The following is a 13430-nucleotide window of genomic DNA, read 5'->3' as shown; positions in this document are numbered from 1 at the left end:
GCAAAAATCGAGGTGCAGATAGATTTGAGAGGTTCAATCAGGGTTGAGATCCAAGAGGGGGTCGCTCCCACACACTCCCCAGAATCCCACCTTGGCCAGCCTCAGCTCCAGGCTGCAGGGCCTCCCGGAGAAGGCGGGTCTCCCCCGCCCGATGCTGCAGCCTCCGTAGGACTGTGTTAAACTTGAGTTCCTCCTGCTTCCAGTGGAAAGACATTGGCAGGTGGTGGAACTGCAAGGAAGGACAGGCGACAGGTGAGATATTCTGCCCATCCCTTTTTACTCAGCCTCCACTCCCTAAAGGGGTGCCCACTGCCGTGCTCTGTAGAAAACAGACCACTTCCCTTGTCTCGCTCCTTTCTCTTCCTTGACAGTTCTTCCTGACATTTTGGAATCTTCTGGAGATAACAGCTCTGTATCACTTGCCCCAGACCCCTCACTACCCTCAGCTCCTCACTGGAAGCTTCTCTGAGCTTAACTTGGGGCTCACTCTGAGCCCAGGAACGTCCTTTGATCATCTTGGACCTAGAACACAGAGCTTTTCCTGAACTTCAACCCCCTTCTAATTTCTCATGGCTCAGGCTAAAGTTCCAGGGGGTTGAGTTGGGGTGGGAGGTGGGGTATCACAATACCTGCTCCATAACAGCTTTTTTTTCACCTTGAAGTATGTGTCTGCAAGTGGCCACCAGCTTCAGGGGGTCCCTCTGATATATGGTCTAGAAATGAAGAGTGGTAGATGGGGTTAGCCTTGCTCTTACTCATGTCATTCTCCCTCACCAATCCCCCTCCCCATTCACACATGAACTAAAAGGCAGCACAATCATGGACTCCAGAAGTTTGCATGCATTTGCATGCTTTTAAAGTCTAATTTGCCTGCTAGCTAACAGCTAACCAGAGGAACACCAACTTCCTTCCAGCATCCAGTGCTCACCCCAGCTCCGGGCCCCACCCTGGCCCTGGCCCTCCCTCCTGCCCCCACCTCCAGAGTGTTGATGTGTTGCACGATGGTGCTCCCCTCCCCCTGCTCTCCAGCTGAGGCCTGAAGGCGCTGGACAGTGGCAGAAAGTAGGGCGCTGGCCATGTTGCAGCAGAAGGTGTCTGAGCCGACAAGGAATTCCCTGCAGGAAGATCAGGATGAGGCCACCTCAGGTCAGGGCTTTCTCGACTCTACTGTCTCTTCACCGCACAGCAAACAGCTCAGCAGCTCCTTCCTCCTCTTATCCTCCATCCAGGCCCTCCATAGTCCTCAGCTGTGCCCCATGTTCCCCAATTTTCCAGCTGTTGTGGGTGGTGCCTGAGCCCCAGCTCTGACCTCCCTCCTCTTTGGCTCAGGTTCCTAAGGGGGTGGGGAACTCCACGTGTCAACACGCCGTAGTCTGGCTGATGCGGTACAGACTCCTGGCTAAATCTGGACCGCTCCATGTGGAATAATGAGTCCCAAGTCTCAAAATGGGATGAAGAAAACCTAATGAGAAGGAAGGTAGGTGGGGGAGGCCCTGGGGGACTGATAAGGGGGCAGCTAGGACTCACCAGGGCTGGTTCTCCAGCCAGTCACCCAGGAGATGCCGCAGGTGTTGAGGAAAGTCGACATAGAGCCGCTGCAGTTTTTCTGGGGGCATTTTGGAGACCAGACCCCACAGAGACATGATCTGGGGTTTGGAGGGTGCCTAAAGAAAAAAAGGGCTTCCCTGGTAGTTCAGAAAGTAAACAATCTGCCTGCAATGCAGGAGACCCAGGTTTGATTCCTGGGTCAGGAAGATCTCCTAGAGAAAGGAATGGCAAAGCCACCCTAGTATTCTTGCCTGAAGAATTCCACAGAGGAGCTTGGTGGACTACAGTGAGACTCGGACATGACTGAGTGACTGACACTAACACTGAAGAAAAAGAACAAGGTTACTTGAAAGCTGGCGTTTGGGGGCAGCCAAGGACCTCCCATAGACAGCCCTTTCAGAGACCATCAGCACCACAACTCTCAGCCAGACTATGTCAAACCAGGAACCTCTTTGGCCAATGCCTGAGACAAGGTATTTTCTTCAACAGTAGGCCTGAGGGTAATGGAGTGGGAAGAGCTGAGCTGCAGCCAGTTGTGGGTGTGGGTCGGGGCCGGGTGGGGGTGGGGGGTAAGAGACAGGGGCAATGCGGTAGTAGGGAAAGCTCTCTGAGAGAAGGCAGAGAATGTGGGTTGTAGCTCTAGACCCAGCTCTGATTCTGTTGGCAGGAAACCTCCCCTTGAAACTTCTCTGGTGGTCTAGTGGCTAAGACTCCATGCTGCCAATGAAGGGAGCAAATCCCTGATCGGGGAACTAAGATCCCACATGACCTGTGGCATGCTCACAAGATTTTAAAGACAAACAAACAAAAAGAAACCTCCCCTCCGTGGACCTCAATCTTCTCATCTACAAAATATGAGGCTTGGGTAAGGTATGAACTTTCCAAACTTTTTAAAGAAGTAGACCATTTTAGCCAGTTCTGTAAAATTTGAATTTCTCTGTTGAAATCAAGTGTGGTAGACCTGGAAATCTACAACTTCTTGCTTCCCTCTCTCCACCTCTGGACCCCAAAGGTGTCCCTGGAGAAATCCCTCAAAATTCTAGGGTTCCATGAAACAATCTGAAAACTGCCTGGCTAGATGAAGAAGAAGATGGTAAAGTAACAATAGCTATCATTCATTAAGCACTTACTATGTACGAGGCATTACACTGAGTGCTTTACCTCACTAAAATCTTGCAACAATTTTTAAAATATAAAATTATTCCGTCACAGGTAGAGAAACTGAGCTCAAGGAGGTTCTCCAACTTGCCAAGGCCACTCTGCAAGCGATCCAAACCCAAGTGGGGATAAACCACCACTCTGTGCCCTTAGGATCCCTTCTGGATCCAGATCTCATAATCCCAAGAGGAGGGGGACATGGAAGGAGAACTGAAGAAGAGGAGATAGAGCAAGAGGAAAAGTAGAGAGAACTCAGGAAGGAGAAAAAGTGAGGTTAATTAGCCTGCAGCAAAAAGCCTGGAAGAGAGGCGGAGAGGCTAGAGGACTACAAGGAAGAGAAGGAAAGGGGGCAAGAGGCAAGGAGATGGGAGAAGGTAGGAGGTAGTTGCCTCCCCATCCTAGGTGGACTGCAGGGCAGAGTGGGTAAACCAGTGGTTCCCCAGGGGTCTCTCAGTTCATGTTTCTCTTCCCAGAGATGACAGAAAGGATGGGGGTGGAAACTCCCTAGGTCTCCCTCAACCCACTTAGCCCCAAGTTCTGCTGCAGCACGTTAGCTTCTCCCCTCTCCCAGGACTCCCAAAGGAACAGAGAACAGTTCCTATATCCCCCTGACCTCTTTTCTCCCAAAGGCAGAATCCTCCCCCTCCTGCTCAGGGTCCTTTCATAGACCTTTCTCTACACCCACCTTGGGGTGGGGCACCTTTTGGTTTGTGTTTCAAACTTAAGGGAGGACTCCATTCCTCTCTTCCCTCTTTCGCTCCTGTTTCTCAGGGTGCTCAGACCGTTGACCTCTATCTCTACCCTACTGGGGGACCGAGGTGATCCCTAAGTCAGAGGCAGCTCCCCTTTCCTCCATATCCCCTAGATTAGGAAGAGTGACCAGCTTCCTGGCATGGCCCTGCCTTCAAATCTCCCCTACTCCATCGTCAGACAACGAGGGGCCAGACTTTCCCCTACTCCCACCCAATAACCAGGCTGGCTCAATCGGCCAGCCAGGCCAGGGGCATCTTCTGCTGTAAACCCCACTGAATACCGACAGGGAGGGAGGAGCCACGGCCTGGGGGGGCGGGGCCCGCGTTCCCTTCCCCATGGGGAAGGGAAGTCCAGGATCTTCATCAGCCCCGCTTCGTGGCCGAAACTTCACCTCAACCCCCGACATTCCTGAGCCCTCTGACCGTGGGACCACAGGATCAGAAGTCAAAAGAGCTTCTCTGAGTTGCCTAGTGTGTGTGTGCTGTGGTGGGGGCGGGGAGGGGCGCGGGGAGGCGGAGCCAGTTAGGCACCGGGAGGGTTAACTCCGTGACGCCGCCGGGCCCAGCGTGGAGCAGTTTTGAGGGGGAAATTCCCCCTCCTCTGGGGCACCATGAGGTTCTACTTCTGGGACACGCTCACCCCCTGGCCACACCCTTGAAGAGGAACCTTTGTGGGGGGCCCGGATAGGGGTCTGTGGAGGACCCACTGCCCCCTGCCATCAGTTTTCTATAGGGAGGGGCTGCCACTTCCCCCAAACCCAGAGGGCAGAGGGGCACCTCCTTGCCCTCCTTCCCCTGCCTTAACACGTCCCTGGATTGCGGGGGATGGGGTGTGTGGAAAAAGTGACCCATGCTGGGGAGGAGCAGGGCAAGTGCTGGGCCTGCACCCACTCCAGATTCCTCTGATATTTCGAAACTGCCAAAACTCAGTAACACCAGCCACCAGCCCCAGCTGAAACAATTTCTTGGGGACCATCCATTCTGCCCAGGCAGGATCCTGAAAAGCACTCCCATCCTCCCCCCACATTGGTAGTCAGAGGCCCCCCACCCTCCCTCCTTGGAGGCATCCCCTCACCTTGGCAACCCCTCTGTTGTCGTCTCCCTCTCTCAGCGGGCTCTGCCAGGCCCCATGGGTCTGTAGCTCTGTCCAGCGGGTTCAGGACTGGCCCTGCTAGCACCCCTCCTCCTCCACCACCACCAAAAAGAAAACACACACACACACACACACACACACAATCCTCTCCCGTCCTCCCTCTTCAGTGTAAGCAGTGGCTGCCCCAGCCCGCTGTTTCCGGCTTCTCCGACTACCCAGGTCCCTCCCTGGAGCTCTGACGACACAGAGAAGAGAAAGTGGGCTGGAGGAGGAAGAGGAAGAAAGTGGGGTGAGCATGTGTGCCTCTGGTATGGAGTAGGGGAGCATGGGCTGGGAGGGGGAGCCAGGACTGGGGCTTGGGGGCCCCTGGCGCCAGGCTGGAGGAAAGGCTGATCCCCGCTTACTCTGTCCCCCATCAAAAACAATCAACTTTCCTCCAGAAAGTCACCTAATATCAAGTAGAGACAAGCCACCCCAAACTACAGCTCCCATACTCAAACTCTTGCAAGGGCCGGAGGTTTGGGCTCAAGAAGGACTGGGCTCCCCACCCCCCCGGGGTGGGGGGCCGGCGGGGGGCTCTGGAAAAAGAAATCCCTCTGGCCCTGCACTCCCTCCAGTGGAAGACCCTGAAAGCGGCCGGGGAGCTGGGACTCCTCGGTTCCCCTCCCTGCTGGGTGGGGAACGCCCTAGAGGTCTCGTGACCCGCTGATGGGAGGGAGTGGGGGAGGGGGCTGTGAAGCTCACAATCCTGTAGGCCTCCAGGGATGCCTGGAACTGAAAATCCTTTCCGCCACCTCCTCATGGGGTACTACTCCGGAGACCCAGGTAGGAGCCAGCGGCAAGCTGGAGTTGCTGCCCGTAGATTCCCAAGGGACAAGTTTGAATATGAGTCTGCTGTGCAACCTTGGCAAAGTTCCTATCTGTTTCTGGGGTAAACACTGAGACACACCCAGAAATAAACGTGCATGTAGACAACTTCCCCAGCCAGAAGGACACTCCCTCCCACATACACACATGCTTACACACACGTGCAGGCAGGCTCACAGACATGTCAGCACTCAGAGCCACATGCAGTCACGAGGACACACACTCACACGCACAAGGCTTGCTCAGCTTCTGAGTCATCATTGTCACTACTGGATGGTTTTTGAAGCTTTGGCTGAAGGAAGAGCTGGAGGAGGCCAAGGGACCTTCAAGCCCCCAAACCTGAGAGATGTGTATGGGAAAAGGGTGGTCTCTGAGGAGCAGTGGAAGGTGGGAGGCAGTTTCTACTCCCCTCCTTTCTCCCCAAACAGGGCTGGGCTCAGGGGCCAAAGCCAGGCTTATGCTGCCCCCTGGTGTCCCATCTGATTCCCAGAACCTGGCTCCTCCCCCTCCCATCCACGTGGAAGGGCAAGTATGTGCAGGTCAGAGTCCCCAGCTAGGCAGAGGGTAGGAGTTAAGAACTTGGCCCCTGGAGACAGGCTGCATGGGTTCAGATCCTGCCAGCACTGCTAGCTGCACAACTCTGGGCTGTTTTGTGCTTCAGTTTTGTTGTCTGTAAAATGAAGCAAATAATAGCCTTAACTTACAAAGCTGTGAGAGTGAAATGCAATAATACATGTGAATGATGCCTGGTACACAGTAAATGTTAGACGTTATTTTATTGTCCCAGAACTAGCCAGGCAGGAGAAAGACAGAAGAGCCTCTATCTTACATAGGATCCCCAGATTTGAGGGTAATATTAATGCCACAAAGGCAGAGGCTGTTGGAGGTGTGTGTTTATATATTTATTGTGTCTGTAAGGCAGCCAGTTGGAAAGGAAGGAGAGCTGGGGCGGAGATGGCAGGCGGGGACCCTGTCCTTGGGTTTATACAGCTGGCAGTGCTGCGATCGATCACAGTATGTGCACAAAGGCGCTCACGACACGTGCATTCTGTGTGCACTCCACTCTGCCTGCTGACATCCAGAGACAGTGACTAAACTTAGGCCTTGCCACCTAGGGGTCTCCAGAGGGCCGTGTCCCTCAGAACTTTGGCAAGAGGAGAGGAGGCATGAACTTGAGTCTTTAACTTTGACTCCTTTGGGGGATAGGAAGGTGAGAAGCACATACAAATAGTAAAACAGTATTTATTATCATCTTCTCTAACTGATTGCACAGACGGGGAGACTGATGTCATCAGAGGAATTAAAGGCATATCTGACGTGGATCGAACTCCACTTAAAAGCTTTGTGACTGTGTGTCAACCTCTCAAATGGAGACAAGGCTTGTACCTACTTGACACGGCCTAGGCCAGGGTGAGGTGTTGAGGGTGCTGAGTTGGAGGAGGTGCTCACCTTCAGGTCATATAAGCGTGGAGCTGGCTAGGCTACTGGTAACCCTACCCCCACTTGCATGACCCTGAGAGCTGGTTCCTTGCTCGCCTCCCCCTCCTCCAGGCCCTGCCATCCCACCAGTGGCTGTGAAGAATGCAGGAGGAAAAGCAGAGAGAAAAGAATGTTGCAGTCTGGGAACTGCAGGTTGCAACCCAATAGTGAGTCACGAAATCAATCAGGTGAGTGTATTTTTCTGCTGAGGCAGGGAGTTAACCAACCAAAGGAGTTCACTCTGTCAGAGTACCGAAGGCTAAAAGTCCAAGATCAGCGTGTTGGCAGGGTTGGTCCCCTCTGAGAACTGAGAGGACTCATTCCAGGCCTCTTTCCTTAGCCTGTGGATAGCCATCTTCCTGTTCATGTGTATTCTCCCTGCATGCAAGTCTGTCTCCAAATTTCCCCCCTCTATTGCCAAGCCACATAGGATCCTGTTCCAAGACCAGAGGTCGAACCCAGGGCCCCAGCAATGAAAGCACCAAGTGCTAACTACTGGACTGCCAGCGAATTCACAAATTTCCCCTTTTTCTAAAGACACCAGTCATATTGGATTAGGGCCCACCCTAAAGATTTCCTCTGTAAAGACTGTGTCTCTGAATAAGGTCACATTCTGAGGGACAGAGGGTACCTCTTATGAATATGAATGTTTGAGGGATATATGATTTCAACATACTAATATATGAATTTTTGAGAGGCACAATTCAACCCATCACAGTGAGTCTTGACCATCACTGTTTAAAAACAAAGTAGGATACAATAGAAAATACCAGAATGCATGACACAAAGTAAGGATAGTTCAGTTCAGTTCAGTTCAGTCACTCAGTCGTGTCCAACTCTTTGCGACCCCATGAATCACAGCACGCCAGACCTCCCTGTCCATCACCAACTCCCGGAGTTCACTCAGATTCACATCCATTGAGTCAGTGATGCCATCCAGCCATCTCATCCTCTGTCGTCCCCTTCTCCTGTGAAATTTGTTTCACTTTATATATTGATTTGAGTTCTAGGTCTTGATGGAAAAGATACTTTTCAGTGCTTGTTGTGGTCAAAAACAAAGCGCCATTTGGGTGTTGGTAACCATCACACGGGGCTTCACTGGTGGCTCAGTGATAAAGAATCTACCTGCCAATGCAGGAGACACAGGTTCAATCCCTGGGTCAGGAAGATACCCTGGAGAAGGGCATGGCAACCCACTCCAGTATTCTTGCCTGGGAAATCCCATGGACAGAGGAGACTTGTGGACTATAGTCCATGGGGTGGCAAAAGAGTTGGACATGGAAAAAAAAAAAAGAGAGAGAGACATGATAGCGACCAGACAATAACTATCACATATCACTTTGTATTGCTTTTTAATTATCATAGGGGTACATCCTTCTCTGACAAGGAAATAAGCTCCTGGAGGGCAGAGGCATGTATCATCCTGTAAACACTGCTATGCAGCTAGAAAAACCAACAGTTTATCCGTGCTAGTCAATACAAAGGCTACCATTTACCTCGTGTTTACTGTGTACCTGGGGTGGGCTGTTTTACATATACTCTCTTATATGAGGACTAAACTTAGTGATGGATTAAAGGCAGGGGCTTAGTACATTTCACAGCCAAGATGAATGCAGGCCACATTCAGGAGCACTGGACAGCAGCCTGGGATTTGTAGGTGGGGGACTGAGGGATCGGAGGAAAAGTTCACAGAAGTGTGGGAAGTGGCTTTGGGTCCCTAGGCAGCTGTGTCTCCCAGGCCTTTGCTCTTCCCCCCAAATTTCCATTCACCTTGATCCCAACTCACCATTTAGATTAGAGGGAACAGAGACTTGTCAGTTGGAAACTCCTCCAGTTTCCTGCTCCCTGACAACAGACATTTCAACAGGCAGGAGAGCCTGTCTCTTCCCCTGCCTGAAGGATGTTCCTCCATCTGTGCTCAGGACCTCACCTACCTCCCCGGGCACTGTTCCAGTCATTGTCCCCTCTATCCTCCAGATCTCCTGCCTCTCATTCACTAATTATTGCAGGCCATTTTCTTTTGGTCACACCTCACAGCTTGCAGGATCTTAGTTCCCTAACCAGGATCTTAGTTCCCTAACCAGGGATTGAACCTGGGCCCTCAGCTGTGAAAGTGCCAAGTCCTAAGCACTCGACCACCAGGCAGTTCCTTATTATAGCTCTTAACCCTCAACATACAAACACATTCAAATCCCTCCACCTTTAAAAATGTGAATTGAATTGGTAGCAAGCAATCTTCCCAAAATCTATGTCCAGTCAATTCAGTAACAATTTGTTGGGTGTCTGTTCTCAGGCTTTCATAGCCAAGACAGGGAGTCAGATTTGTTAACAATGGTATCTTATATCACAGCCCAGCATCATTAGGACTGTGCCTCCAGTGAAGCACAGGTGCCATGGGAGCCTGTGGGAGGGGCACCTCAACTAGGTTAGGGGATAGCAGAGATCAGGGAGGTGACGCCCAAACTGAATCTTTTTTTTTTTTTTTTTTTTTTTTAGAAACAGTTATTTTCCATCAACCAGATTTCCGTTTTGGTGGAAGTTTGTGGACGTTCTACAAGTGTTTGGAAGAACAGCTTACTCAGTGGTGGTTACTACCCATTCAGTGGCCTGAGCGGTGGAGCTGCAGACCATTCTTCAGTGGAAGGCGGAGCACTCCAGTCTTCAGTGGAAGGCGGAGCACTCCAGTCTTCAGTGGGGAACTGCTGAATGGGCACGGAAGGCGCCTGCACGCCTTCGGACCAGTCTGCTGCCTCAGGCTGAGTAGCATTGAACTCTGGAGCTGGAGCAGCCCATTCACCCTGAAATTCCTCCTTGGTCACAGCCTTCTCAGCTGCTGCCTGCTCTTCTTTTTCAGTCTCTTCAGGATCTCTGTAGAAGTAGAGATCCAGCATGACCTCCCATGGGTGCTCTCGGGTGATGGTGCCACGCATGCGCAGAACTTCCCAGGCGTGCATCCACATCAGACCCGCTGAGTGCGCTCCCTTTTTAGGATCTCAAGTAGGATATACGAACTGAGAAAACAGAAGAGTCAAGTACTGCCTGAAGAGTTAGAAATATTGAAGAAGAGAGAAAAAAAAGACTATTTTTAAAATGTTTTCGCCTCTCCTTAAATAAGCTCTCATTCCTTAAAATCACACTTCAAGTATTACTGTCCAACTCCACTCATTGGCCAGAGACCCTTGTGGTGTTAGTGAAAAACTTGCCCCTCGTGTAAAACACTACCTACGCTTGTGAGTTCATTGGCCAGCGGCCTCAACTCCAAGCTCTAACAATGTGCAGACAAACTGAATCTAAAAGGGAAAGAAGTTATTCAGGCCGAGAACAAGAGGAAAGGAACATTAGGAAGGGAGTCTAGCATGTGCAAGAACATGGATGCTGTGGGAGCATGGTACCTCTGGAAATGGGTGATAGGTGGCAGTGGGGAACAGCAGAGGATTTAGGGCAGGTGGGCAATATGATGAGATTGAGTAGAGAGACTACCCTGGTTGCAGTGTGGAGAATGGATTTAAACAGTAAATCTGAAACCGGGAGAACTGTTCAGAAGGTTAATAATAATGAAGGTTAATAATAATGAAGAAGAGTACCATATGGAGGAGGAGAAGTGAAGCATTGTGGAATCAACCTGGTTAGGAAGAGAAGTAAAGACAAGAGCCAGTGGGAAAGGAAAGAATAGAATCAAGGAACTGGAAGTCTCAACCAACCTAAAGATCAGACTTCCTGGGAGCAAGAGAAGGAAGGAATTGAAAGGTTGGCATGTGTAGTCAGAGACAAAGGGGTGAGATTCCACTGAGCTCTCCTGGGATGGTGTGGTAGAGGTTGTGGCTATGGGAGTGAGTGGCTATGGCAAAATGGAAGTGAGTCATTGGAGTTGAAGAGACCAGGGTGCTGCTGGACTACCTGCATGAACATTGAAGCCACCTGGGTTTGCTAAAGACCTGAGGTGGCAAGGAAGACAGTGAATCAGATGCCATAGTCTTTCTTCAAGGAGAGTGGGCAAATGACCGGGACATCAGTGGATGGCGGCAAAAGTAATAACTAACATTTAATGAGAGTTTATGTGTTACTTCAATTCCTGCTTTTTAAATCATCCAAGTACTGCACATTTTATCCTACAACAGTACTATGAATTAGAAGTATGTGCCCAGTGTGGTGAAGTGAAAGTCGCTCAGTCATGTCCCACTTTTTGTGACCCCAAGGACTATACAGTCCATGGAATTCTCCAGGCCAGAATACTGGAGTGAGTAGCTGTTCCCCTCTGCAGGGGATCTTCCTAACCCAGGGATCGAACCCAGGTCTCCCTCATTGCAGGTGGATTCTTTACCAGCTGAGCCACAAGGGAAGCCCAAGAACACTGGAGTGGGTAGCCTATCCCTTCTCTAGCGGATCTTCCCAACCCATGAATCGAACCAGGGTCTCCTGTACTGCAGGCAGATTCTTTACCAACTGAGCTATCAGGGAAGCCAAGTCACTAGTCAAATGTGACTATTTAATTTTCATTAAAAAAAAAACAAAACAGTTCTTGGGACTTCCCTCATGGTCCAGCAGCTAAGACTCCACGCTCCCAGTGCAGGGGGCCTAGGTTCCATCCCTGGTCAGGAAACTAGATCCCACATGCCGCAACTAAACTTCCCATGTTTCACAACTAAGACCCAGTGCAGCCACATACATACATAAGTACACAAACATTAAAAAAACAATCCCTCACATGTACTTGCCACATTTTAAACACTCAGCAGCCACATATGGCTAGTGGCTACTGTATTAGCACAGATATGGGACATTTCCTTCCATCATCACAGAAAGTTCTGTTGGATAGTGCTAGTAGCCCTTGTTTTACAGATCAGGAAGCTGCAGTGTGGAAAGTTTAAGTGATCTGCCCACAGCCAAAGAGCTGGCAAGCGAGCTGGGATTCACATCCAGTTAATCTGGCACAAGCCCTGTTGCCCTTAAGCAGTATGCCACACATCTTGTCAACGGAGCGTGCAATAGCTGACCCTTAAAAGGAAGAGGAATTTGTATGACTACCAAGGCAAGCACTGATGATGCCTGCTCAGCAGCGAGTCTTTCTCCCTGGTTGGCAAAGTCTGGATTATATACAGGTGTTCCCCTCCCATGCATTTAGGGGATGAATCTCATTGCTCTTACCAATCATGGTGTTTCCATTGTCCTGGCTAATAGGAGTTTGTGGGGAGCTTGGAAAAGATTTTGTTTTACTTCATTACGAAGACTACATGTGATGTCTGAGGAAAGAGACCATCAGCCATTGAGGACAGAGTAGCAGTGTGAAGAGGTAGAAAACTCTTAATGAATCAAGCAGTCCCAGGTCTGTTCTAGAACTCTTTGTTCAGTCTACTTTAATTGGGTCTTCTGTTACTTGCTGCTCAGTGCATCCCTGAGACTTTGGTGGAGCCACACTGACTATAAGAAATGGTGAGCACAGAGCAGGCTGACTGTCCATGCTCCCACAGTCATCCGACTTGTTCACTTGGGAGAATAAATGATATATCTTTAAAAAAAAAAAAAAGTGTCCGCAGGGAAGAGCCACATTTCAGACAAGTAAAGAGGGACAAGGATAATCTGAGCCAAGAGTGGCCCAGGACCTTGTACAAGGAAGAGATTGGGGAGCAGCACAAGGGTGGTCAGGAAGAGGAAGGACTAGGCTGAGTGGAGAAGGGTAGGCGCCCACTGAGGCCTGCCAAGGATACAGGATATGAGCAATAGTGGTGTCGGCTGATCTCAAGTTCTCAAATGAAGCTCTGTGGCTGTCAGGGGCCAACTGTGGCCAACAGACCTTCACTCCACAGAAGGATAAGTAGAAGCCCTGGTGGGTGGGCAAAGGCGGGCATCTCTGGATGGAGTCAGCTGTGGTCAGGATTGAGCCTCTGCAAGGACATTCTAGCCCTCTAACTAGCACTCTAATTACTGTCTTGCCTTTCTCTCTTCCCTGGAGCAGCCAGACTTCTTGGGAAAGTTATTCACATTCTCTGTCTTCCCTTCCTCACCTCCTCAGAACACTGCAAGCTGCCTACCACCTCCACCAGTCCAATGAAACTGCCCTGGCCCATGTCACACATGCCCTCCTAGAATAATGACCTGCCCCTGTCCTTCTCTTGCTGGACCATTCAGCAGTTTTCAACACTGCTAGCCACTCTTGAATGAGCACTTCCTCCACTGGTTTTCACGGCCCCTCTCTCCTAGTCTTCCTCCTACCTGTCTTGGTGCGCCTTCTCAGTCTCCTGCCTTCACAGGCTATCCTTCCTGCGTAATCTCATCCACACCCGAGGCTGCAGCTTTCACGGAGAAAAGCAATGTAGCATGGTAGTTAAAACCGTGGCCTCTGGCGCCAGGCCACCTGGCTTCAAATCCTTGCCCTACCCGTTCATTTCTGTATGACATCTACACTCCTACCAAGATGTACATCGTTATCCTCAACACACCCCCTGGGGGAGCCACTGTTCTGATTCTTTCCACCATAGGTTTGTTTTGTCTATTTTAGAATGCATATAAATGGAATAAAGCAGGATGTGCTTTCA

General features: G+C 50.6%; 1 protein-coding gene, 1 long non-coding RNA gene and 1 other non-coding gene across 8 annotated transcripts in view; 1 reads left to right on the top strand and 2 right to left on the bottom strand.

Annotated features, from left to right (window-relative positions):
* Positions 1-4732, bottom strand: part of STAT6 (signal transducer and activator of transcription 6) — a 13722-nt gene extending 8990 nt beyond the window's left edge. For 3 of the 6 annotated variants that reach the window (XM_027967568.3, XM_042247046.2, XM_042247047.2), the window contains exons 1-5: positions 4534-4732; positions 1528-1664; positions 977-1115; positions 630-713; positions 91-229 (exon numbers count right to left, since the gene is read on the bottom strand). In XM_027967568.3, coding sequence (XP_027823369.1) covers positions 91-229; positions 630-713; positions 977-1115; positions 1528-1643 — 478 coding nt within the window. In that variant the 5' untranslated portion in view covers positions 1644-1664; positions 4534-4732. Of the gene's footprint in view, positions 1-90; positions 230-629; positions 714-976; positions 1116-1527; positions 1665-4533 lie in introns of those variants that run through there. The other 3 variants (XM_027967569.3, XM_027967570.3, XM_042247048.2) reach the window with 3 other exon arrangements.
* Positions 4711-13430, top strand: LOC114114011 (uncharacterized). Its single transcript, XR_003588840.3, has 3 exons — positions 4711-4840; positions 6970-7085; positions 9394-13430. It is a non-coding gene; the product is annotated as an uncharacterized LOC114114011 (long non-coding RNA).
* Positions 10031-10177, bottom strand: LOC114114218 (small nucleolar RNA SNORA62/SNORA6 family). Its single transcript, XR_003589049.1, has one exon. It is a non-coding gene; the product is annotated as a small nucleolar RNA SNORA62/SNORA6 family (small nucleolar RNA).

The sequence above is a fragment of the Ovis aries genome, chromosome 3 (assembly GCF_016772045.2).
Source record: "Ovis aries strain OAR_USU_Benz2616 breed Rambouillet chromosome 3, ARS-UI_Ramb_v3.0, whole genome shotgun sequence".
In the NCBI taxonomy this organism is placed as follows: domain Eukaryota; kingdom Metazoa; phylum Chordata; class Mammalia; order Artiodactyla; family Bovidae; genus Ovis; species Ovis aries.
Note: the sequence above shows the minus strand (reverse complement) of the source record. Positions and strands in the feature narration are given on the sequence as shown.